Source organism: Coturnix japonica, chromosome 5 (genome assembly GCF_054131305.1).
Source record: "Coturnix japonica strain WE chromosome 5, WE-NBRP24, whole genome shotgun sequence".
Classification (NCBI taxonomy): domain Eukaryota; kingdom Metazoa; phylum Chordata; class Aves; order Galliformes; family Phasianidae; genus Coturnix; species Coturnix japonica.
Genome location: NC_140667.1, coordinates 14,074,842 through 14,102,621, shown reverse-complemented (window position 1 = coordinate 14,102,621; position 27,780 = coordinate 14,074,842). Strand labels below are relative to the sequence as shown.

General features: G+C 36.1%; 1 protein-coding gene across 42 annotated transcripts in view; it reads right to left on the bottom strand.

The window, feature by feature from the left end:
* PPFIBP2 (PPFIB scaffold protein 2) overlaps window positions 1-27,780 on the bottom strand; it is an 87,786-nt gene that overhangs the window by 40,966 nt on the left and 19,040 nt on the right. For 23 of the 42 annotated variants that reach the window (XM_085550068.1, XM_085550054.1, XM_085550056.1 and 20 more), the window contains 2 exons: window positions 16,272-16,486; window positions 495-587 (listed from right to left, as the gene is read on the bottom strand). In XM_085550068.1, coding sequence (XP_085406194.1) covers window positions 495-587; window positions 16,272-16,486 — 308 coding nt within the window. Of the gene's footprint in view, window positions 1-494; window positions 588-2,504; window positions 2,672-4,677; window positions 4,769-8,548; window positions 8,606-8,661; window positions 10,116-10,801; window positions 11,192-16,271; window positions 16,487-27,780 lie in introns of those variants that run through there. The other 19 variants (XM_085550069.1, XM_085550070.1, XM_085550071.1 and 16 more) reach the window with 8 other exon arrangements.

Sequence of the window (27,780 nt, the reverse complement as noted above, 5' to 3'; positions counted from 1 at the left end):
TACTCTTATGATGTGCTTTCATAAGTGCAAAGTGAATAAATATGCAAAACCATTTCATAGAATCATAAGTAAGGGATGGGCGTGTTGTCTAGAAACACGATATTATACAATATGTTTCATTTTTCTCCCCCTTGTTCTTCAGTCTTCCAATTCATAAAAAATAGTGGCATGCAGAATCTAAAAAGTAACTGGCACACCCTAGCAAACACAGTATAAAATCTACTACTGCAGCATTAACTCCATGTGATAAAAAATTAAGAACACTGTCAATTTCCTTAGTCATTCTAGTTCTTACTGCTGCTCCTCCCTTCTCCACTCAGTTACCTCACCATTAGACAAGCCATAGTAATTAAACATATAATAAATTAACTCCTGACTAAGTATCACTTACATTTGCTGACCTGTTAACAGTTGTTCCAGAGAAAACATGCTATCACTTCAGCTTTTTTTCACCGAATATCAACTACATAGACAGTGTTTTCTTTAAAACATACCTGCAGTATGAGAGACTCTTTATCGCCTTCTAATCGTGCCAATCTTTCTTGATAGGTTTCATTATTAACAGATGAATGGTGATTCACCTGTGACTGGAGAGAAAAGGGAGGTAAGATCTTTTGCAGTTCATATTAAAGTTGACATAAGCAGTAGTTCATAAAAATTGATACCGTGCAGTTTTTATAACACAGCAAAAAGTTTGTCCGCAGACCAAAACTTTACTTTGTACACATTAAACCTTCTGTATGTGCCTTTTTAGCTGGATTTTGAATACTTTTCCTCTTTTCCAGCAATCAGTAATTGTATAGGAATTGATTTGTTACTTTCTGGCAAATTAACCACTTCTTTGGGAGATGCCATCTTGCCAAGATACAAAACAATTCTGTTTGCACAATTTGAACTCAACAGTATTTCTCCACAGTCAAGAAATTTTGGTCTTTATTTTTAAATACCTGCCATATTGTTTGATCCTATTCTCAGAAATGTACTGAAACAAAAGTACAACTTCTGTTTTAATAATTAACAAATTATTTCAATTAGCCAAATTTCTCTCAGGAACTATTCCGGTTACATCATTATTTACATATTTCTAATCATCTCTGAAAAGTGAGACATCCTGAAGCTTTGCCTGTTCCTAGAAATTACATCTCATTTCCTACAGATCTGAATACACCAGAGACAAACACCCCAATAATAATAGTATATGAACCATAGTGGTTCATTTCCCTATTGCAGGCAATGCTTTTCTGCCTGGGAATGGTTGGCTTTTCAGGTAACATAAGAATCCAGCTATTGAGTTCCCTTTACCTGCACTAGTTTGCAGCACACTACTCAACTGCAGTTGGATGTGCAGCAGCAGCAGCAGTGGATTGTAATCTGGCTGAACTGTCTTTTTTTTTCGACTGAACAAGTTTATCAATTTTTTGCTCTGGCTTCCTAATCTCAGCTGAGGTCTAGAGGCCCCAATGTAAAATGGACTATGAAAAATAAACATAGCACTAATTTATGCAAAGCAAGAAGTAATTACCAATCAAATACCAAAACACAATTTTCAAACCATAGAGTACTGAACTACATATAAGTTTAGCATCTTTAGCAGTTAAGCTCTGATAACCTTAGTCTCTGATATTTTGGAAAGCATTTTTATCAAACGCATGCCAACAAACAGGACTGAAAGGTATCTGAAGAAATCATTTGATTTGTTATTCTGCCCTAGAACAGATGATTATTTGCAACTTTCATTTTGTCTGCTTCTATAAGCTCTAGGAATGAAAAACAGGTACCAGCCTCCATAGGTAATCACATGCCATCAATTTAACTTAGGTCCTATGTATTAAGCAGTATGGTCACACAGACATAAGTAACTTCTATAGCAATATCACACACACACACACAAAAAAAAAAAGGAATCCTTTTAAGTAAGTAAGAATTATTTCTGTATATCTGCGATGTCTGTGTAGGCAATCTTTTGATCTCAGCTATATACCCTCAATCACACTGCCAGCCATTCTGCTTCAAACTAAGTGAAGAGTGAAGTCCTTTAGACTGGAAATCTTTAGCCTTGGCAGTTAGGTCTCCATTATGGACCAAACTCCCCTCCGTCTCATTAAAAGCTTTTCCCAACTGACAACCCACAGGCCTGTCTCTGACCCACACACCACAACAGGGGAGGACTTTCCTGAACACAGAACATGAAGCACCCCAGGGTACAACAGCAGACTACCAGGCAGGAGAGGATTCTCTCAACAACAAAAGCTACCAGTGAAAAACAGTCAGGTAGATCTGTGCACCTGTTATGCTGCTGTAATTTGCTATTTTCATACGCTAAATTTAACCAATCACGTAATCACTCCCCTGCTCCCCTTACAAGCACAGCGTTATTGCCAACACATTTTTACATGAGCAATCCATCCTCAATATAAAATAGAGTTTAACATTTTAAATAATCAGTAATTGAGAATTAATTCAACATCAAATCACAGTTAAGGCAAAAATGTTACTACACTCACATTTATCAAATGTGCAGCCCCGATGATGTCTGCAGCACTGACTGACAGTGAAACATCCTATGTTGGAACTTCAATAGTCAGTACTCATGTAAGACCCAGTGAATCACACCAACGTGAACAAGGAAAAGGAAAAAAATACCAGCCCTGCCAACAGGTCAGACACAGCACTCAGATAATTACAGGACAGTACAGTATACAGAAAATGGCCTGCTTTAAAAAAAAGCAGCTGATTGACACGCAACAGTTGTTTGGAACAAGTTCGGAAGTCTTTGTGGCATGCATAAAGACAAGATAAAAAATGTAACATGAACCAAGGCCATCTGTGCATGGTTGGAGTGCGTGCGGCAGTTGTGAAAGACAGTACTGAGATGAAACAGTATAGTTACGTATCACACGTATCAGCGGGCCCCAAATATAGGACACAACACTGAAGTCAAGACTAGGCAGCAAATCAACATAAGAGATCACAAACACACACTAAACTTAAGTAACCACGTGATCAAAAGCTTGAATCACCAAGATTTTCTACAAAGACATTACTCCAGAGAAAGTAACCAAGAAAATTAAAAACCATTACTTGAGCTTCACAAGCTAAATGTGCTACTTCTCACAACGAAAGACTGGATGAAATAGCATAAAACACAAGAAACTTCTGATAGCATGATGATAAAATAGAGGGAAAGATATGGCCCATCAAGGTGATTGGAACAGTTACAACTGCTGCAGTGATGCAAACAAAAAGTCAAGTATAGAACCTATGTGCTCTGTTGAGACAGCTGCAAAGCAGTTTCTTGAAGCACCTTTACTGCACTCTCCATAAGGAACCTGGGTATAGTTTTGCGCCCAGATTGTTTCAGGTATAAAATATTTCCTTCAACAATTTAAAACCAACCATTTCTTCCAGTATTGGGGGAAAAAAAAAAAAAAAGACTTTTGCATCTCATCACCTACTTCAGCTTCTTATTCATCTGTAGTTTCCAGGTCTATCTTGAAAACGTTCTCTTTTCTCTAACTTGGACATAACACTGGTATGTGCTGGAAAATCAAGCATTTAAGTATCATCTAAGTGACCCACTAACAACAGAATCCTATTCCAAGAAAAAGGCTCAAATATTCCTCCTGATTATGATACAATAAATGAAATCAGAATATAGAGTATGATTCAACAGCTTTAGGTCAAAATAAGATTGCCAGCAATAAATACAGCAAGAGCAGGGCAAGCATGACAAGAAAGGCAGGACATTTGATGGTTCCTTTCATAGTTTTATGATCTCTTCCACGTTATTTTAACAGGATGTAACATATTGTCAGAACATAACAACCACCATTGTTTACAGTTTCTGTACAGATGTTCTACTCTGAAGTTTCTGAAAAAAAACGTGTTGAATCTTGACAGACTGTAAGAGTAAGAGCCTTCAAGGGAGCACATTTCCAAGATAACAGAGTTGATCAGGGGCCAATATATGTTCTGCTCGTGTGTTAAGTTTAATCTCCAAGAATGTGCAACACAGCTAATTTTAAAACTTCTAAAGTTGATCAGCCAGCTGTTACACAAAAATTTTCCACTAATGTCTGGGTCTCATACTGGGCTATAGAAGAGAAAGAAGTTGAGAAAAGAAATGTCTGTCAGCTACACTGTCGATTTGTAAGCTTTTTCAATAAGGCACTGTCTCTTAGAAGACAGATTGTGGCAAAAACCATCCTTTCCTCTTATTTAGTCACAAGAATCAACTTCAGTTCCACTGATAATTGAATCAAATGCTTGTCACAACTAAAGTGCTTACATTAGTAGGAAAGATTAGGGACATGCTTGATATATTGTCTGCTGTTGCAGTTTAGAGGCTGAGAACAAGGAGTATAGCCAGCAGAGTTCAACCAGACAGTTCTCCACAAACTACTAGGAGCACACATACTGCAGGAAAGATGTACACTATAGACATCTTTTATTCTATTTTGAGTTGATAATATTTAGAAGAATTTGGACTTCTGAGCTCAGCCCCACCACTGTTACAATAACCAGAACTGATTTTGTGTTGCAGTGTTTGCTGTTGTAATTGTTATGAATCAGGAAGCAATAAGTGAGTAGCCAACAAAGGAAACATTTTTATTTTGGCACCCGTTTATTAATATAAATTTATTCTCTTCATATCCTAGTGTTACCTGAGATACACACCCACATGAATTTATGTACAGTCACTCAGTGTACTTGAGGAGGGAGACATGACTGGAACAGGATTTCTGGATCTGTAATTCTTGCCTTTCACCTGAAAGCAGAAGCAACAATTGGATTTTCTGTTTTCTGCTGCTCCTTGTTGATTAAAGGAAAGTGGAAGTCGATCTGAAAGAGCTAACAGCACACAGCACAAAGGTAGGTAAACTCACACAGTCCCTAAAAAGAAATAACTTTCACCAAATATTTATGGTTTTGTCAGGATAACTCCCTGGGCTATCCAGGAAGATATCCATACACAGGACATGATGTTCATCCTCAGTTTGATCAGCTTAAGTGATATAGCATGAGCTCAACCACTTCACCTTTTGCTAGTAGTGATTAGGTGCAATAGTGAGAACCACTAATGTATACCTTTCTCAGGTCAACCATTAGCTCACCCACTGTGCAGACTTCAAAAGGTAAGTCCAAAATAAGCTACAAGAGTTATTGGGTGCTTCAGTTTCACACGAAGACATCTCTTTCAAAATGATGTCTCAGCTTCAGTGTTTTTCAGTGCTTTACAGACAAGAGATTCTCCATTTTGCTACAATCCATCCACTGCAGTTCAAAGAGCTCAGTTAATTTACAGCATCCTTAAGAGTGCTCACTACACTATTCATTTCTGCAATGTAATTGCAACAGTAATTTTTTTATTATACCTTTAAGCCTGTGCATAAAATGGGGGCTACGTCATTTTCATTCAGAATGGTGTGCTCCCAGTTAAGGTCAGATGGCAGAATAATAAAGCAACAGGGCCAAAAATGAAACTGGGTGGGAACCCTTTAACCCAAATCCCTTGGGAGAACCAAAGAAAATCCATGCTAAAGATGACACATTTTTTACCATTTGGGAAGCAAGGAAGAAAAGAGAATCTTCAGTACTTCAGCTTCCAACAGAAACTTAACAGCAGCAGATTTATGCTTAGGCCATGTAAAATAACATCATCTACCTACAAATTCTTCCCACAAACTTCCATACAACTACTTTATGAGAATGATGCTGCTGTCTTAGCTGCAATGGTAAAAGTGCCCTATATTCACGCAAGAAATTTTCCATACCCTTCTAGAAAGGGACAATTTTGAGACATGCTTCTTTCATTATTTCCCATCAATTACTTAACCAGGCTTTATGCCTCAGTAATGAGGAATCTTTGAATATCTGAAACACTGATGAATGAAACCAGTGTGATATCATGCTGCTGTGGCAGGTACCATTCAGACCTAGGCCAGAATTAACTGATCCAGATAGTTCTGAAATTACAACCACAGTACCGTATACCATAAAGAAGAACATAGCTGCACTCATTGTAGAGTTGTGTCTTTGGTATTATGCAAGTTAACATCAACAGTGAAAGTTCTCTCTGAGAATTTTTATTTTTTTTTTTTTACTATTACCGCAGGCAATAATATATACACGTTTACTGTCAAAAGATAGAAAAATTAAAATGCAGAGAAGCATTAAACAAAGGAAATTCAGTGCAACTCATATGCATTAGGATTTTCTTTATTTTTTCCTGCTCTCTCTGCTCTTATATTCTCCTACCCGCACTGCACATATGTATAGCCATTCTTGGCAAAGCACTTTTCACAGTTCATTTTAACATCAGGAATGCCTAATGGAAAGACTTGAAGCGTGGCAACACTTTATTCAAGTTTGACCTAAATATTGCCTTGTCCCTTCTGTTGTTGCATGATGCTACTGTACATACTGTGTTACAAGATTGATTGAAATCACATCCTTTGTTCTATGCATCTGAAAATTGCAGTTTTATCCCTTATTTACCCCTGTCTGGATCCACAATTATTTAACAACTGTTTGCTGCCCTAATGCAGGCCAAGCCACAAACAATATGCAAATATGGCTTGACAGACTAACTGCAACATCAAAACTAATCCAGGTCTCTGAAGGGACTTCTATTGATGATGAAATTGAAGCCAGTTCTAGCACATTTCAGCAGGGTTTATGGGAGTCTTTTGCAATTGCCCTCTGTTAAGCACCATTCATTAGTCTGGAAGTTGCTTATACTTTCATTATGAACCAAAAAGCAACAGTTTATAATTGCAAGGCCTTAAATCCTTAATGCTATCACAGTGCCAGACATGAAATGCTAGGATTCTGGAAAATGGGAATCAAATAAGCAACTTAAATTGTCTTATTTATTTACAATGTCACTAATCAAATAAACTTTGGATCACAGTGCTCAAAGTTCTCCTGGGAACTATGAAGATTGTTTTCAGTACTCCTTCATTCACCCCACGTACATTCAATCCCTTCAAGTGCCTGCAAAGAAAAGAACCAATACTGATATTCTCCTTTTTCTATCATACATAAAAAGAATTAAGTGCAATCATTTTAATTTAACATTTAACATTTAGATATGCAAAACAGTTTATACCGTATTTGAATACAATATCTTTTCTGAAAAGGTACCCTCTGTTGTTAGTTCCTCCAAAACTTGTGAACATTTCCACATGATATCACAACACATTCTTCTCTGAAGCTACTTCTTTCTCATTGTGTTATTATGCTCAGTGCACAGTGAATGCAACACAGTCTGATAATAGCACACCTCTTAGATGTTAAAAGGGATGAAGGTATGGCAGACGTACCATATTTAAAATTCATTTAAATAACAAAGAAATGTGATCTCAAAAACTAAGGAGTCATCCAGTTTTAACTATACAATAACTTGTTCTACACTAATGACTATAACTATAACAAGTTCAACTAACAGTATAACGTTCCAACTACTACTTCCTGTTGTCTCTTCTCCTTCACTCACACACTCATTTCCTCATTTAATCCCCTCCCCATCCATACTCCAGAAACACAAGAGTTTTGAGGAAGAGATGAAAATATTTTTAAAGTAAACTGAACTTCAACAAACTCAAGTTTTTATTAAAGACTTGAATATTACTAATATTTTACATTCAAAAAAGCTTCCCAAGGTAAAGTTCCTATTCACATTTAACACGTATATTTACTTACATTTTATGTTTACAAAGTCAGTTAAAAATGGAGTGTGTGCACATATGTATGCATGCATTTTTAATCTAGGGCCATGCAGAAGCACTGACATAAATAGTGCACATAGAAACTGTAACAAAAGTATAAAGTTACATTAGATTTTTTTTAATAAGTATAATAGGAAGACGTACTGCTTGCATGACATACAGTTCAGTCAATATTGTATTTTAAAAGAATAGTCCACTGTGAAGGAACTATTCTCATCCCATTTGTGGATTTTTCAGGAACTGAGAGATAGTTAGAATCTAAGAAACTCAGAAGCAGACAAAGACAATGATTTTCCCAAGATGATCAGACTTTGTTTTAATTTTGCAAGAAAACAAAAATCCATCTCCTTATATTACACAGTTCAGTCACATTCAGATTCACATTCACTACAAATATGGAAATAACAGCACTGCCTGTTTAAAAAGCATAATTTAATCAGAGAACTGTGTGCAGGAAAAGAAAACCCACCATTTTTATTCAAAACAAAACCACACTAAAAGGTCTCATGTAGTCACAGCAGTGAAGAATTAAGCGAAGAACCAGCACAAATATTTCTTAATTTTAAACCACAGTCTGTTAAACAACGTATTCTAATCTTTTTGCCATACGGTCCATTGTATGATATGCTTTGCTATACTGCAACCTCAGAAAAGCACAAGCACTTACTGTAACATCTTGCCATTTATTCAGACTGACTCTAGAGTTTTGTTTTTAAAGACATAGACAGCTGATTGTCCCCCTGCACAGCCTTCCCCCCACCAAACTTTCCCCTCCTGCTTGAAGAAAAGTCCCTAATTCCTTTCTCAAAGGAACTTACGATATTTCACGTCTGAGGCACTCCGTGTGTTTCCTTCCGCAAAGCGGAGAGTTCTCACTTCGATTGGTAATGTGCATTTACAAAGACAAAACAAAGAACAGCAAATCACTTACCCGCTTTAGCCACGTGAAGTGCTTGTAAATATCAATCTCACCATCCATGCTTTGGGCCCATCTCAGCAGTCACGTTCCCAGGGTTAAAAGAAACTTTTGGAAGCAAGCGAGCTGCTTTGTTCTACAGGATATAGCTGTGACTTCTTCCCCTTTAAGCCCCTCTACTTCTAAATTCTTGAAGGTGCGTACACATTTCAAGTTAAATCTACTGCCTCTGTCCCACAGTCTTATTCCAAAGGCTTCTCACAGATGTATATATAACGCACAACTGTATAAACTTCAGGCTCTCCCCCAAACATCTGGCTTTTTTAAACAGCAGATCGGTTAGCAACAAGAACAATGTAACTCTAAAAACATTAAAAACATAACTTGCTAAATGGTCTTTAAAAAGGGACCTTTCAAGAACAGTATAAATCTGCAGAAACTATTCGCTTTTAACATCAAATAACAACCTAAAATTATTAAGCTGTCACTGTGAAACTATTTTCAAGTAATGCTTTCCCTGGCTTTCTGTTTCAAGAGTGGCTGGAATTCATTACCAAAGACCCCCCTATTTCCTGTCTCTGTTTTACTCCCTGTTTATCGTAACACTACTCAGCCTTCTCAGTTTATTTCAGGCCCTGTCTGAACCTAAAAATAAGTTATGCTCTTTGAATTACTGGCCTGTCCTCACAAAAGACATTATAAAAAAAAAAAAAAAAAGGAGGAATTCAAGGACGATTCAGTGGATAAGCTGATTATTCCATAAGTACTGCCAGGAAGGCAGTTTTCCATCTTAACAAAAGATGATGATACCCTTTCTAAGATTTTTGCCTGCTGCTGAAGCCTGGTGGAATGGCAACTTTTCAAACTCGCAACACAGAGATTAATGCATATGCAAAGCAACACTCTGGCAAAAAAGGGAAGTTTAAAAGCACTCCCTGTTACTGCGGTGTCCTCTAGTGCCTCTGCACAGTACTTATGACTACATGCTAATCTTACCCAACAAACTCCAGTTTCCAACCTGATATCTCCCACTAGTTAAAAGTGGCTTTGGTCTTCAACTGTGAAACTGAACATTCCATATACAAACACAATGTATTGGGCAATGCCTGTTTACACCAAAATGCTTAAACTGTGTAATGCCCTGAAAAGCAGTTATTAAAGGGATCTGCCATACTTGCCATCTGTACACCCTTCAAACCATGGAAATCCCAGATAAGTAAAGGAGTTTCTGCAAAGAGTTTTACTATTTCAACTATTCCTGATCCTTTTGACCCTGCATGCCTTTTTTTTTGATGCTCCAAGTGACAAGCAGAGAAGAATACAAACCTAGACTACCAGCCTCCTTTGAGTACAGGATAGTAATAAATACATGAAGTTCTATTACAAGAAAAATGTGAAAGGTTTTGAAAAAGTTAGTAGTACAAGTCTTATAAAGATGCCAGAGTAAGTGAAACTGGCATAAAATGGAATAAGGTAAAAAAAAAAAAAAGCCCAAAACTTTTCTAAAAGCAAACCATGCCATGAGAGAGCACCTGAAAAGTACTTGAGTTGCTCTGTACATCAAACATTCTATGCCAGTTGTACAAGTTCTTATGCTACGCTAACATTGGTGAGAGCAGCTCTTTCTTCATGCCATCTGGCATTCATTTTAAAAGCTCTTAAAAATCATTTAAGACACACTCAGTACAGAACATTCCTCTGTGTGTGATAGCCTCTGTTGTAGCTGACAAACTAAAGACTAAGGGGGTTCCCTTGAGATTAAAACATGAAAACCCTAGGGATGTTTTTATTCCCCAGGCAATATATCTGATTATACAGAATAGCAAACGCATCAGACTTCCTCACAGCACTGCGTGTCCCACAGCACAGCCAACACAGAATCCCACATTCATATTTAATACAGTTCTAAACAGCTGTTGTAAGACTTATTTCAGACTTATTTAGCAAAGTGGGGGAAAGTACCATGTCCTCTCTTAAAATGTACCACAATACATTATGACTTGATTTTGCTTTATAGCAGAGAGAAATAAAAACAAACCCCAAAAAACACTAAAAGAAAATCATATTATTCCACTTACAAGTACCTCAGTGTACCATCTGCAGCTAGGCAAGTACCAATTTCTCCTGTTAAAAGTATTTTAAATCACAAACATACCTTATTTTTGCCTTGTCACTTCTTCTGGATTTCATACAAAGGTCTCTTGGTTTTGTTACAGTCATTCTTCCTGATTAAGAGGTAAACATGTCTGAATTTTCTGCATCTTATCAGCTATGAATGTTGACAACATACATTCCAGACAATCACGTGTTCCCTTTCAGCCTGTCACCTGCCTGCTGAACTTTATGTCCTGCTTGAGCTTTGGCCTGAAAAAGTTTCAGGCACCAAATGATTTCAAATCCACTGCCCCAGATTCACTTAGAATACTTTTCCATTTCTCTGGAAAAGCAGGTTATTTCCTCTGGGCAGTGTGAAAACATGGAAAATATGTTGCAATGTGTGGATTGCTTCATCGGGTTAGTGCTGTGTTTAAGAAAAAAAAAAAAAGCAAGAGAAGGAAATACATGTTTATGCATAGTTTTTCACTGAGCACTAACTTCCAGTACAACAGGGAACTAAAAAAAAAAATAAATCAAACCAAATAAAATCAGCCCCCAACATCACTGTAATCCCACCACCCTCATATAAGTAACTCAAAGAGAGAGAATAATCTCATTGTTCAATCAAGAATACTAAGTTTTCCTTCATCCTTTACCCTGGGTTCTTCCAAATCCTCATGTTGGAACTGCCATGGATACAAAGGGGTTAGGAACAACCCTTATATCTGAATAACATCCTCAATATGCCAATTCACCCACCTGTCATTGCTATGCTGTAGAAATATGTGAGAACTGGAGAGCAAAGAAAGAAAACATGAGAGTGCACCTACACAAGAAAACAGATGAGAAAAGAAATAACAGAAATCCTTTTTATATATTGAGGAATGCTTTCAGAAATCCATGTTAGGCATTTCCAGCAAGATAGTTGTTCTTACAGTCTTAATAATTAGTAACTGACAGTTTCTAAAGGACAGAACAAGATGAAACTTAATGAAACAAACCAAGAAGCCTACTATGTTCTCTGTATGAACATATTCGCATTACTCGTAATAAACAAACAAAATCAGAACCCTGGGAAAGACTATGAAGAATGTATACAGACAAGCTCTATATTTACAAAGATGAGAAACATGGCAGCCTATCATATGCTACTTTATAAATGCAAAGTCTAAAAATAAGTGTAACTTGCTTTTATTTTGGAAACATCACAAAACCTGAAAATGTTGTGTTTGAACTGAATATCTTTGTTGACCACTGCATTATTGCCTACTATGTAGGTATTTTACAGCATTTAAATTGTTACACTAATGTTTGTTACATTAATGTAGTGTACCATATTTAAAACAATGAAAAGCCATTCAGCCAGAGATAATGTGACAGAAGATGTCAAGTAAAAAACCATTACCCACCCATAGCATTAGGTACAAAAGTAAAGGCAAACATGATTCTCTGCGACTTAAAGCACAGTCTCTGAAGACAACAGCTGAAAGAGTCCTAGATAATATAAATAAATCAGCTTCATCCTTTTGAAAACTAGCATAAAATGTCTGTATACAATCATGAATTCCTACAGAGTAGGCTTACACTTTTTCTGACAGTCTCAAAGTACAGATAGCCCATGTGGGTAAGAACTGCCCTCAAGGGCTAAACATTACCATATGTCACCAGCTTACCTTGAAATACTGGAAAACTTAACATAAAAACAAGCCTTGATATCGTACAAGAATACTGTCTGTCTTTCATGAGCACTGAAAGCCCATGGCCAATTCTGATAAATTACTTCTGGTCATTGCATTGGAAAATTGACTCTTAAGTATTGCTGGTCATTATGCATGTGCAAGAAACTGCAGAAAACAAACCTCACCACATCATTTTAAGAAAATCTAAATCTTCTTGCTGCAAAGGTACTTTCAACTTGTTTTAGTTCTTTGTGCAGAATACCTTTTCCTATCTTTGAATAAAAGCTAATACAGTGAGCTGGCACTGAGAGATCATGAAGCTGACTCCCACACAAACACCAATGGAATGCCAAGAAAAAAGATAATAAAACAATACGTCCTGGCTTAGGTAAATTCCATGCAAGCCATTTACAACTCCCTTCCCACTTAGCACCAAGGCATTCTCTAGAATTAATAAAGAGCTGTATGTATGAAGGATACTGCTGGTTCCTGCGTGCAGAGAATTACTCTAACATTTTTAAGGAACTGAGAAGACCAGACCTGGCTGTTAAGGGCTTCCTTGCATCACCAATTCATTGATAAGGTGCTGGAGCACAGCAGAAGACTGAGTCATTCAAAAGGCAACTTGAACAACTACTCAGAAAACGTATCAATCTAGTATTTAAAACTGCAGATAATAAATATAAGTGCATACAGAATAATAGCTTATCTACACTGTCCCAAGCACACTTCACTAGTATATTTTAGAATGTGCCAACACCACTTGGTAATGGGAAGATTCCTCTATATATAGCTCTGTCATGACACTCAACAGTTGAGTACTGAAGTCAAACCTACCCAGAGATAAATGTACTGGATTTAACTGACATTGCTCAGAACACATTCTCTTCCCACTTGGCTGTTGCTGAAGGGTTCTACTACTGCATACATGTAATTCTTCTGCTTTTTAGTAGCAATAACTTATGTTCCAATTATATGTTTATATAGTGCACTTATAAAGATTTCTTGTAACAACAATTTGTATACAAGAAAGTACAATTACTTTATTTTAACTACCAGAGGATACTGCTGTTATATCCCATCTTTATAAAAGTATTAAAAAAAAGTTCAAGTCTGTATGTCTTGAGGTAACTTGCCCTGAGGAGAAGGACCTGGAGGTCCAGATGGACAAAAAACTGGACATGAGCCAGCAGTGTGCTTTTGCCACCCATAAGGCCAGCTGTATCCTGAGCTGCATCAAAAGAAGGGTGGTCTGATGGATGGGATTGCATCCCTATACTCTGCTTTGAGAGGCCCCATCTGGAGTAGTGTGTCCAAATCTGGGGCCCCCAGTACAGGAAGGATGTGGAACTGCTGGAACAGATCCAGAGAAGGGCCACAAAGATTATCAGAGGGTTGGAGCACCTCTCCTACAAAGAAAAACTGAGGGAGCTGGACCTCATCAGCATGGAGAAAAGAAGGATCCAGGGCGACATCATTGCAGCCTTCCAGTGCTTAAAAACAGCTTACAAACCAGAGGGCAATCGATCTTACACGCTGCCTAATAATGATAGGACAGAATGGCTTTAAACTATTTAAAAGAGAGGAGATTTAGATTAGGAGTTAGAGAAGAATTCTTTCCTCAGAACGTGGTGAGGCACTGGAACAGGTTGCTCAGAGAAGTTACAGATTTCCCATCCCTGGAGGTATTCTTGAGGCCAGGCAGGATGGGATCCTGGACAGCTTGATCTACTGATTGGCAACCTTGCGTGTGGCAGTGGTGTTGGAACTGTATGATCTTCAAGGTCCCCTCTGACCTAAGCAATTCTATAATTCCCTCCCCTTTCTGGTTCCTCAAATTTTGAACATTCAAGAAATGATTTTCAGAATTCAGTTTCTGAGAAAAAACATCACCAGGAAAATGTTTCACACACCAGCATTTTAAGGGTCAGTATACAACACTACATAGTGAATTGGCAGAAATTAAATACAAACATTCCACCAGCAGTAAGATTATGTTTTACAATCATGAAAATAAGGGCTTCCGTGTATTTTTAAAATTGTTTTAGGACGTTTGTAAGAATACTGGAGTTCTTTATGCTCAAAAAAAGTGATAGACAAAGATGCAGAAATAAATGAACAGCATAGATAGAGCTCTAAAATGAAACTGTACCTAAATGTATTCTCTCACAGCTCATTGTTACTCCAACAGTTAATTTTTAATGCTGAAATTACTATCTACTTTGTGATATGTCATGTGGTCATTGGCAGTACTAAAATATTTAACAAGAAGCAGTGAAACCACACACAAAAACATTTTAAGCACATAACTGAAGTTACCTTGAAAATTCTTAAGTGTCTTATGACAATCCTCCTCTTCTTTGTTATCCACTTTTCAACACCAAAGTATTTACAAACATAAAGCTCGTAGAGCAGTGCATGAATTCACTTGCAGGCACAAATTTGTAATATAGTTCTTAAGGAGTAAAAAGGCTACTATTAATGAAGCTTTATTCCATTTTTTCTTTGTCAAAAGAACAAAGTTTTTCTTTCATTACAGAAATTGTTGTATCCTCGTTCCATTACCTGCAGTAGCCATGCAAATTCAATGCTACTTCACCTATTTCAAGTCAGTGCTGGTGAGGTTAGTGCACTCACATGTACTGTAAATTCAGTATCTTGATGTACACAGATACCAGATAACAGAAAAGGAGCTTCTTTAAAAAGCAAGCTTTTTAAAACTCCAGCTGAAATATTAAATCACTACCAGAGGTTTTATTACAAATAAATAAAACGAATGCCCTCAAATGACAGAGTAAGCAAAGTAATGTCAGATGTGAAACAAATCCTGAAGTTTTCACACCTTAGACAAAACTAAGTTTTCCCACATCTTTGGAATACATAACAGATTTATTTAGAAAAACTTGGTGATATTTCACACCTAATAACACTAATGATGGAATTAAGGGAATGTAAGACTCAATTTTCATGTTCAACTCCTGGCTCCACACAGGACTACCAAAATGTTAAAACACAGAAGTTTGTGTGCATGCTTACAGGTTTTGGTTTTTTGATTTTAACTATCAAAGCATATATATTCTAAGATGGAGTTTAGTGGATGTCTTGTTATTAAAAAAAACCAACAAACAAATCATAACTACTATGCTTGAATCCCCCAAGCATATAGATGTCCCTAAAATGTAGAATTTCATCAATACAAAACAGTGCAAAACACTTTAAGAACACAGTGGTCTCAACATTCTGCAGAAGGTCTGCTCCTCATCTGGATAGGGCTCAATCCTTTCAATACAGCCAAATGTTTATTCCCCATCTACCCCAAACATATCACACACAGAAGCTAATGCTCTTTTCATTTACCACTGTTGCCTGGTGTGGAATATACCTTGCAGTTTCAGAATACCAACAACTAAAGCAAAGGAAATATAGAAAGCAAAAGGATAAAGAACCATCCATCTTATTCCTTTTTCTCCCTTCATCAGACAACATCATCAAATTCAAAATTGATAGATTTAAAATGAACAGCATTATGTATATATACACACTCACACATTATTGCCAGTAAAGGATGAATATCAACAACAAAAACAATTAAAAGCAAAAGATGTCACAGAAAATTTCACTTTAAGCTTTGATTTTAGTACACTGAACAGAACCTAAGGCCTACCAACTTTTCATACTCCTGTGTTCATTTAGTCATCACCCCATAAAGTGGTAATATCAACAGCTTTTTATGATTACTTAACTGCTGCAATTCTCTCAGGCAGATTTCAGTCACTGTAAGTGTCACTGAGGCACGAAAATACTTGACCTAAGGCTGTTAAACAAAATAAGTTAAAAGCAACTACTCACCAGATTCTCTTCAAACCACTCTCGTATACACACTGCCGTGGCCCCTGGAATTTGATTTCGCAGTGCTTCTTTCTCTTGAGGATCCTCTAACATTTCCAAAGCCATCTTTAGATCTTCCAGGAGATGCAAAATTTGAAATGTGCCCAAATACACTGATGGAGCAGGTGATACAATATCATAAGCACCATTAGCATACTCTGCAGCTGACTTTGTACCTAAAGTAAGAGAAAGCAAGGAAGTCTGATTTCAAGTGACAAATACCTAGCTATTACACACTACTATACTTAGACTTCAAATATTGACAAACTTCAATATTTCCAGTAAGGCTTAGAAATAAAATAGTTATTAGGTAAATAATGAACACTCGAGAATTAAACATGAGAGTTTTGTACAAGCATATTTCAACACAGACAACATTTACAGTGTCTGTTAAATTACAGACTCCAATCTTTACCACAAATCACCTGCAATTTTCCATAGTTACCATGAGATGTCACTAACTTCTCAGCTACATAGAAACCTCCACACACAGCTGAGTTTCTCAAGCAAAACAAGCAATACTCACTCAGCCCTTTGAAAAGAAACTTAAATGAAAATAACCTGTATTACCAGAATTGGTAAAATAAGTAACCTCAAACAATTTTAAGGCACTTCCCACAAAGAACAAACCACCCAAGTATAAAAAAAGTTCAAAAACACAGCCACTCTCTGACATCCTTTCAGCATCAGTAACCTTTCCTGCCACACATATCCCAGTAAATGAAGAAATAGAAATTCTAATGTCTTTGAGACTTTTTTTGTTTTAATACCCCATTTCAACAAGTCATCTTTTTTCAGTTTTAAGTTTCATTTGATACTCATTGGTTTCTTTAACAACTACTCAGAACACTTGTATTGGCCTTACTTTTTATAGTTTATTTTGTTGTCCCAAATACATAACAGATTGCACACAAATGTATTCATTCCTGTTCTCTGGTATAAACAATCCCATGTTTTCTCTTACTTGACTTTGTGGGAGGTACTTACAAAATAAAACGATTGAGAGGAGGACTGTAACATATTTTACATATGTACGCTGGATTGTATCATTGATCCATACAAGGTGATCAAAATAACCTCCACAGTATTTTCACTCTCTTCTTTTTAACATAATTTACACCTTATATTTTAGTTACAAAAAGAAGTCTTCATTGAGCTTTGAAAATTATTTGCTAAGATTGTTTGCCTGAGCAGCTGTATTTAATTTGAAACAGAAGTATGACTAATTCAGGTTACCCTCTTCAGCACACACTGCTTTGCATTAATCAGTGTTTGTCTGTCTGTTATGGTTGTTCATCTACTTTGATTTGAACACTACAAGTTGTTTGAACCCAATGAATCTAATGGCACTTCATATATAACACCATATTTATAATTTAGTAAACATAACTCACAAATGCATTAACACTATGTCCTAATACACTTGAATACCTTCTGCATCTAGATGGGCTTTTCACCAGATCACCAGCTGATCATTTAATCCTAACACTGTTTTTCCCATCTCCATCAGTAATCAATCCAAGAGAATATTTTGTCTCTCATTTTGTGAATGCTTAACTTAACAGTAACCTAAAGGGAAAACTAAATAATATTAACCAGATGTTGTTCTTCAACCACAGCTTTAATGACTTCAGTTCTACCAGATCACTTACCTATGCAGATGACTGTGCCGTTTTAATTCTACTTTTTTAATCTAGGTCCTGTTGGTATCAAAATAGTGCAAAAACATCCTTCAACATTTCTAGGATTTAGCAGTGCTCAGTCGTATGGGTTGTCATACTGATTGCTTTCTTTGTTCTGAAGCAACACATTTATCTTCACTACCCGACTATTTAATACACTTCTAAGCTCTTTTCAAACCCAAAATATCACAATTTAGTCTTATTCCTTTGTTACATGAGTTTATTTTGATATGCCTGGCATAAGACCTCTTCTTAGTTTCTGTCTACAACTGCAGCCAAGATAACTATATTTCTTCAATATCCAGCTCTAAGACTGCTAAAGACAACAATTTTACCTCCTAAATCAAACTTATCTCCCTAATACTTTTTTTTCCTTTTAAGAGAATCATCTAACCATTTTGTTGAATAATTACTCTAACTAGTATATTTTCTTGTTTCTTTACATCCTCCTAGCTATCTATGCAGGCTTAGTCTTCCCTGTTTATTTGCTTCCTAATGCTGCTTAATTTAGCACAGTAACAACTAAAAATAGAAGACTTGCAAATTGTGTGCAGGAGGGACTTGGATCATGTATCATCTTACATCTTTTCATTTGGCCAGAGAGGCTCAATTCTTCCTTTTCAAAAGAAATGCACACAAACTGAAATCAGAAACAGCATTGCTAGCAGGAGCAGGGAGTTGATTGTGCCTCTGTACTCAGCCCTGGTGAGGCCAAACCTTGAGTGCTGTGTTCAGTTTTAGGCCCCTCACTACAAGAAAGACATAGAGGCTCTAAAGCATGTTCAGAAAAGGGCAACAAAGCTGTGAGGGGTCTGGAGCACAGATGCTACGAGTAGATGTTCAAAAACATTTAGATGTTGTACGGAGGGACATAGTGTAGTAGGAAATTTTGGTGATAGCAGGTAGATGGTTGGACTGGATGATCTTGGAGTTCTTTTCCAACCTTGGTGATTCTATGAAATCCAATTCTGCCTTATTTATACACAGTGAAGTTCTTTTTAGTAGCAGAGCATCCTTAGCTATTGATATTACAAGTAGTTTCCTCACTTTCCCTCTTGAAAAACTCCATACTAAATGTTTACAGTCTTCTTGCTTAGCAAGTAGTTTTTACAAAGGAAAAGTAAGCAGGATTCAAAATTATTTTATAAACAGCTTTGGTACCTATCCCATCAACGGGCTGACAACTTAAAGATACAGAATGCGTAAAACAGCAGGAAAGAGACCCAGAGATGGACAGCATTCTACCATTGCAAACATTGCTGTTTCTATGCTATTTCTATGAATATTTTTATATACAGAATATATAAGTGTATATATTAGGAAAAAAAGATAAAGACACGGGAGAAACAAAATCCCAAATAAACCCAAAGTAAAAATCCAAACAGCTTATCGGGTTATCTGGCCTGCAACCAATGATTCAGGTGTGTGCCGTCAGATCTGCAGCCAATGCTTCAAGATAAATACAGATTTAAAACAAACGTCCTGGGTTTAACACGCAAATATAAAGCCAAACTGTACAAACCGCTGTAACTTGCTTGTGGACAGTACTGGTAACACCTTCCCATACCACACTACATGCTTCATTGCTTATCACATCTTGCTTTCATTCTTTGATTACAGTGGTGACATGACACATCATTACTATCATGTCCACCATCTACAAAAATAACTTGAAATTCTGAAGCAAAGTTGTGTCCATTCATTTTGGTATATTAGTTGTGAAAGCTTCTTATTTCACTGCTTAGATTCAAGTGAATCATAAGCTTGCTTCTCTTATTTGCTTTCCATATAGTTCCATGTTAAGTTGATTATACACAGTTCGACAGAAGGACAAGAACACACCCTTAAAATTAGAATTAAAAGTGTGTAGGAGTAAAGATGTGAATTTGCATTACTTAACATATTCACATCAGACTGCAGAATACACTAAACTTAAGCTACACACAGTAGGAAGCTGGATTTCTTTGACTGAAACAAAAAAAAGGAAAAAGAAATGCTGCAGTGCAAACAGACTTCCACATGTTAATAGTAAACTTGACCCCTTACCAGCAATTAGTACACATCTAACTGCAGTAGAGGCAGTTGTGGCAGGGAAGAACATGTTTACACCACTAGAATTTTACTGATACTCAAGACAAATGAGCGTAGTTCTGAAGTCTTAAAACAAAAACAAAACAGCAATAACCTCACTGTATGCTCTTAACCAAGTCAGAGTCTTCCTGTATCTCTTTCTCTTCCCTCCAAGGGCAATAAGGACACAGGGGAATCTGTCTTTTTTTTTATATGAACCTCAACATGATGGTATTCTAGGGCATCACAATTAATCATAATAAATGTATACCTTAAATGAGGGGAAAAAAGTAAAGCAGAAAAAAAAAAAGTAGTGGTTAAAGACAAGCTGCTCAATTCTCACTTTCACATACAGGCAGTGGATAAAGGAGGTTAAGGTTTGCTACTTTTTAGAAAGTATAAGAGAATTATTAAAAACAACAAAACAAACAACTTCAGGTAACACATTTGGGTTACACATTGACCACAGAAACACACTGTGTGTTCAGAGTTCCTTGCAGTGAGCTGAATGGTTTCAAAGAAAAGTGCCTTTTGAGCAAATATATAACCTATTCAGAAAACAACATTATGTGCAGCATTTAAAAATAAATGACTAAGCAGTACTAACATAAAAATCACTTTTAGCAGTAAAAAACATTTCTTATCTCTCACTTTTCCTTATCCTGTTCTTTACTACTTCTCCACTTCATTCATCCATATAGCCTCAGTCTATACTCCCTAAAACTGCCTGAAATACGGTAACGTTAAGCTTGATCATTAGTGGTTTACAAAGAAATGTTTCCTGAAACTGCTGAGCTTTTAGTCCAGAAAACAGTTAAAGATGATATTTAAAAAAAAAAAAAACAAACCACAAAAAATCCAAACCAAACAAGCCCACCTTCAGCAGACACCCCTCTATTCCCAAAATAGAGCCAACAGACCCCAAAAACTGATTTTATACCGGGGAATGGATTGCTTCCTATAAAGCTGAAATACTTAAGTAATTGAGTTATGACACTTATTCTAATCACATTTGGACCAAATTATAAACACATTTATTTTTGCTTTTCAGTCAATTATTGTTGCACTGCTACAGATTTTTTTTTACCTCAGTTTTTACTCAATGAGTATATAGGTTGTCCAAATTCTTCCTCTCTCCTTCAACTCTGCAAAGTATAATTCTCTTCTGAAGCACAAGTCACTTTTTCTCATGAAGACAGCCCTGAAAACTTGAATTTATGTAAACTAACAGCAAAGTTTGAATAGGACACAATTCAGACTTCTCATTCCTAGGTCTTCCCTCAAAGGAGTGAAGAGGTAACTCACACAGTCCTTTCTTTTAATACAGTAATGCAAAATACATCACAAATGGTGTGTTTTGAATCATACTCCACATTAGCTGATCCTTAAATGTCTGCTTTTAGATCTTTAACTACAGTGAACAGTAACAGTTAAACTGGATTAGCAGGAAGCCCTAGAAAAGTTTCCAAAGCTAAAAGTGCTAAAGACCACATTCAGATGCAAGTTCCATGTAGCTTGGATTATTTTCAGCTGAGCTTTATTTACAACCACATGTGGAATACTTTAGACAATTTTCAAGAGCCATCTGTAATTTCAAATGCAAATCATGTACTCAACCCTTTTCCTTGTACGTGCTTACAGATTTCAAGCAGTGATGTTCAGCGCATTATGTATGGCACACACAACTGCAACTAAAAGATCTCCCTTATCCGGAAACACAAGCCAAGCAGCATTGCAGGTTGTGGAAAAAGGAAGATGGATTTAGCTAAATGCTGCACATTTAGCAAAGGTAGGAAAAAACTGATCTTAATGTTTTGAGGTCAAGTATTAACAGCACAGGAAAAACACAATCAACGCATTTCATTAAAAGACAAAGAGCAACAAATTTCCATCAATTTCTTCACTTCTCAAACATATCTCCATAGGCATTTCCACAACAACAACAAAATAGAAAAGAAAAAAAAGTACACCTACGGCCACTGAAGCCATTAGTCAATTAAAAATGTTGCAAGTCAACAAGTACCTCTTTTTAGTATTAAAAACACTGTAATGGCTGTAGTAAGCCATTGGTATCACAAATAATGTTTCATGAGAAGTTGCATCTCTGCAATCAGCAGGAAAATAACTGCATCCAGACTTAAACGAAAGCATCATTTCATAAAAATCATATTCACATTTCCAATAATAATATTCTTGAATCAATTTAATCACCTGAAGTAGAAAATGGAACTGCTGTTATACTGAATTTGAAGAAATACTGTGTTCGATAGAAGTTTCCTCAATCTACCACATAGAAATACATCAAAGAACCAAGTGACTCATGTACTGAAGAACAGATAATGCCCTATAAACCACAGAAGAGCCTCTGTGTCTCAGATTTTCAATTATGTGGGGCTATGACCATCACAGTTTAAGCGTTGTTCTTTGCAACATACTGTATTGGCAGTTATTTACATTTCTCTCTCTTTTCCACCCTTTGCTGCTAGGCCAGTGGAATGTGACATCATATTCTGAAGCCAGTTTCAGTGTTGCCACTTCAAGACAAACTTACTAAACTTTGCATGGCAAACTGCACCATATCACATTTACCAGTTTGAATTCTAGCTATGAAGTGCTTGCAACATCAGAGACAAGTAATTAAATATTGGTAGGTAATTTCCTCCACTTCACAGTGGCAGAACAATTCCATTAATCCTTCTAAAGAAGGAATCTAGGAGAGCAATACTTCCAAATCTAATAGACACTAATAGAAATTTTAGCACATATGGACTATCCTCACATGAACTTCATCTCATGCTGTTCCATATTCCCAGGACATATTATATCTGCCTTGAGTTCAGTTACACCAAACTATAATACAAATACCTATGATGTATGGATTTTGTTTTACATAAACACAGTGCAGTACTGCAGTTCAGGTATGTTGTTATTGGTATCCAGTTCATTATGTTTTTCTTGTTTTATATTGACAGTCCTGCTTCTCTATACTCAGAGACTAAAAATATTTCTACATTTTGAATTAAATCTTTAGTCCTATTTTCAAGATATCTAATTCCACCGTTTTGCTGAAAAGCCAGGAACACATGCAAGGGAATTCAAACACCAACTAAATCACAAAGGATAGCTTTGTCTTTTACAAAACCAAATGTTTAAGTTGTTTTAAGTCAATTGTTTATAGGAAACACATTATCAGTGCTTGTCAGCTCCATCAGATTTTTGTGGTATTCACCTGTTTACAGAGAGGTTCCATCAGCACTACAAACAGTATTTGGGAGGTCTTGGCCCTCTATCTTGTGCTCAGACCCCCACATCTGTGAGAAAAAAATGCTTACAATAGTGAGAATATGGGAAGCATGTTTGGGACAGCAGTCCAAATAGCTATAACAATCTCTTGCAAGGTCAAGCACTCAAAATTGAGTAAATTCCAAACTTCAAGTTGCTCTGGCAACCTTGAGGAAGGAACGAGTAGACAATGCCTCACAAGTGCAATGATCACTCAAACTGCCATGAATTTCATATATTTCTAAAACACATTCCAAAGCTACATTTGAGCAGTTATGCAAGGTCACAGCTTAAAAGCTACAGTGTATGTAAAAGCCTGACAAAGCACAGTACTAAATAAGCATAATGGTTATATGTGTGAGCATATAGTTTGTGAGCTCATGTCTTCAATGGAGGTTAACAAACACAAAAGATCAGAGTCAATGTGAAAGATTACAGATTGAATAAGTACATAAACGGTTACAGTTTTTAAAAGGATTAAAAGATTCAAAATAGTTATAGATCTGTTATTGCTTACACCTTCTAAGACATTAACTAATTAGCTTTTCTAAGGTCAAGTATCTGAAGCTAAACTCTAGCACCTAGCAAGCTATAACAAATGCTACAAAGTGAAGATAAACATTTAATCAGACATTATGAGCACTGTTTTTATTAACTATATTATTTTTATTAATTTACTCTAATTTTTTAGAATGATTGAAGGTCACTTTTCTTTTTCCCCATCTTCTCCAACCCCCCTATTGTCTTCATACACATTTTTACAGAATAGTTAATGATAGGAAGCTATATATTCCTCTATCAAAGACCTGATTTCAAGTCATCTACTATTTAATTTCCTTTTTAATATCTCTATTGCTAAACAACCTATATTTTCTAGCTAATGGATTCAAAATGTCACCATTCTTATAGTGATCACAGATTTCTAAAATGCTCACCTTAATTCCTAGTACTAACAAGACAAACAAGTACTGTAGATATAGCATCTCTTTTGTTCAGGAAAAGAAAAGTCTAAAATTATTGAACATGAACTATAAAGGGAAATACGGTAATCACAACTGAGGCATAGATCGTGAACACAATTACACTTCATTTAGAAAATATAAGAAAACTACTGCAGTTGTTGCTTCAATCTATAAAGCAACAAACTGCTCGTTATTTCAATTATGCTGTTCCCATCATCATTTAATTATAGTTTGTGTCAAATTGGTATTGGAAATGAAATTCTACACAAATCCTAAGCAACAAGTTATAACTAAATTATACACCGTTGCTATAGAAACTAAACTTTGAATGTGAAAATGGTGTGAACCTTAAATAGGTCAGAAATCAAAAATAAAAAGCCATCTGGTAGTATAAAAAACATAAGAGAAAAAGGTTTGGGCCATTCTCTATTCACTCCACACAACCACAAGAAGCTTGCACTGCCTATCAGCTGCATGTCAGCCATTATGCATTTCAGATGCAACATCCCTTCAGAACAGACCACCAAAAAAAAAAAATGGAATTAAGCGCTCTCTGTCTGGTCTGGATAACTTCAAATCCTTATGAAGCACAATAGAAAATTCTATCTTATTTAAAATGCAGTAAGACTAGAGCTTACATCCTGAATGAAATCTCTGAGTGAAAATCTGTCTGGTTGTTCATGGGTGAAGCATGAAGTCATAAGGAAATCTTTCATTTTCTACTATTTTAAGTAGGAACTCAGTGAAAACCTTACTCTACAAAAACTAAAATCAACTAAAATACATGTATCAGGTTTTTTTTTGTCAATTAAAGTTCAATTTCTGATAACCTAACTAGAGCTCAGTTGCTAATTCATAACACATCAAGTAACATCACATAGCTCTGGAGCTTGAGCTCCTTCATTGTTGTATTCCAATTAAGAAGGATCAGAAGCTGTGGTCATAGCTGACACAGACAAGGTGATGGCTGAATGCAAGTGTACTGCCCTTGGAGAGAAGGGAACTTAAATACTAACAAATTACTCTGGCTCATTAATCTTTCAGTACTAACACTGAAATACTAGTACACATCCATATGATAACATTTATATTTTTGATTATTTTTCTTTAAGTAATAATTGCTGGAGCTCCTATTAAAGACTACAGTAATTACACTGATTAACCACTGAATTGAAAGAGGTTCTGGATCTACACAGGACTATAGTGTTCTGACATTAATTTTTTTACTCTTTAAATTTACAACCATTATTCACAGAAGGGAAAAATGGATTTCCAAATTACTAACAGAAGTATTTTGACATAAGTTAAAAGTAAAATAAAAACTATTTTAATTCATTATGATTTATTGAAAAGAAAAAATAAGCAAAGTTTATAATCCTGTGGAGAAACACATTTTAATGGATGGGGTACAAGCTGAAGAAATGAGAAAGTAGTGACTTGGACAAGACACAGATGGAGGCGATGTCATAAATGTGCGCTTCAAGTAAAGAATATGTAGACAGATTTGACATATGAATGCTTTCTTTAAAAACTCCCTCTGTTTCAAGTGCACGGCATTCCGGCTAATGGATAAGTCATGTTCATTGACAATCACATTAGCCCTTTTTGCTATTTTAGCCAAATAGGGATAATCATTTAGTATGCCTAATTTATATAGCTAAAAGGGTGGGTTATCAGTAAAGATGTACTGAAGCATTAAAGACTTGGGAACACTGACTTATCTGTCAAATTTGATCAAGTCCAAAGAAATTTAATTTGTTAATCTAGTTTGACAGTCCTACTCTCATGCACTCTAAACGCTAATATATTTTGTATTGCACTGAGATGCACAGTCTACTTTAAGACTTTATTTCTATTAACCAGAATCATACAGTAAGCATGTTAGCATTTGAAGTAAGGGATTATACTTCCACAATTAAGAAGGCTAAAGTAGGACTACAAATCTGTAAATATTTGTATTGTGTTTGCATGCCTGGTTCTTTCCTCCAAATGCTAAAATAGGGCCTTGTGCTCTAATAATAACTTCAGCTATAAGAATGTATGGTTGTTTTCTAATTTAATATAGAATTTATTTGCACATGTATACATAGATATCTAAACATATTTGTACACATGTACATACTTACCCATACTCAAACTTCAAAAGTGAAATAATTCTAGACTTTCCAGTTCCCTGAAGCTCTGATTAATGATCATTTTATGCCTGGAGCAAAGGTTTCTGAGGTCATGAGGAAAACACAGCTCTTCCAGGTACCCATACAGGCCTCATTCCAAGAAATACCTCTTTTTCCAGCTACTTTTGGAAAAATCATGAAATTTAGCCTTAGTCTTTGAATCCAAAGCTGCCTAGATTATATTCAGACACTATGGATGCATGACCTGAAATTCTCTCAGTAGCTGATTTTTACAATCTCCAGTCTGATGAAATAGCTCAGAACAGCTGACTTTTGCTGTTTCTACATTATTCTAAAAGCACCTATGTTTCTGCTGATAATTTGTCCAAGATTTGCATAATATAGTATGTATAAACCTGCAGCTAGAAAACTTGATTGTTTCACGACAGTTCTCATTCTGGGAGAATTTTGTACATAATTTCTTCTCCCACTGCACAGAAGAGAATAATCCTGTTTTTCAAATGCTCCCCAGACTGCATACAGAAGCCTAGTGGATTGAATTAGAGAGAATCAAACCTGGATAGTAACCACGTTCCTCAATTTGAGGCAAATTGGGATAATCACCAGTATCCAAGAACAGGCTCCAGACACATTCAGTCTCCCAATCATACCAAAATATGCAATAAGCAGTTCTGGAACACACAGAAAGAAGATTAGCTAAAATAGAATGACCAGAAAAATTTAAAGTTATCCTTTGTTAAAAATCACTTTTCTAGTTCTAGTAGTGGAAAACAATAATTAACAAACAATTCTCCAAACTATTTCAGCTTTGTGTTACAACTAAAATGAAGAAACAAAGTAATATTTTTTTGGTTGGTATGGGTAGATATACTTCTAAAAATCACATGGGAATAATTCAGTCAATATTGATGAGGCTGGAAATTTTAATTTTTTCCTCCATCATATACCTTAATATTAGCCTATGTTCCACATAATACTAAATATAACTGGAAATAAAAAAATTAAGTGATGTGAAGTCAAAGTCAACATTCCTGAAGCTGTCAATTTACTCACAACTCTGTGGAAATGAACTCTACATACAACTAGCACACCTAAGTCTTTTTGGTTTAGTCTGGGTATCAGCACCACTTGATTGAGGCAGTCCCAGTTATGAGTACTGACAGGGTGGAGAACTCAATGAGAGCAACCCAGAGGCAAAGACTTGGGTGTCTTTGTGAATTAAAAGGAGGTTGGAACTGGATGGCCCTTAAGGTCCCTTCCAACTCAAGCCATTTTCTGATCCTAGAAAAACAGCTGTTACAAACTCTACATATGAAAAACATGTCTTAAATCCTTATTT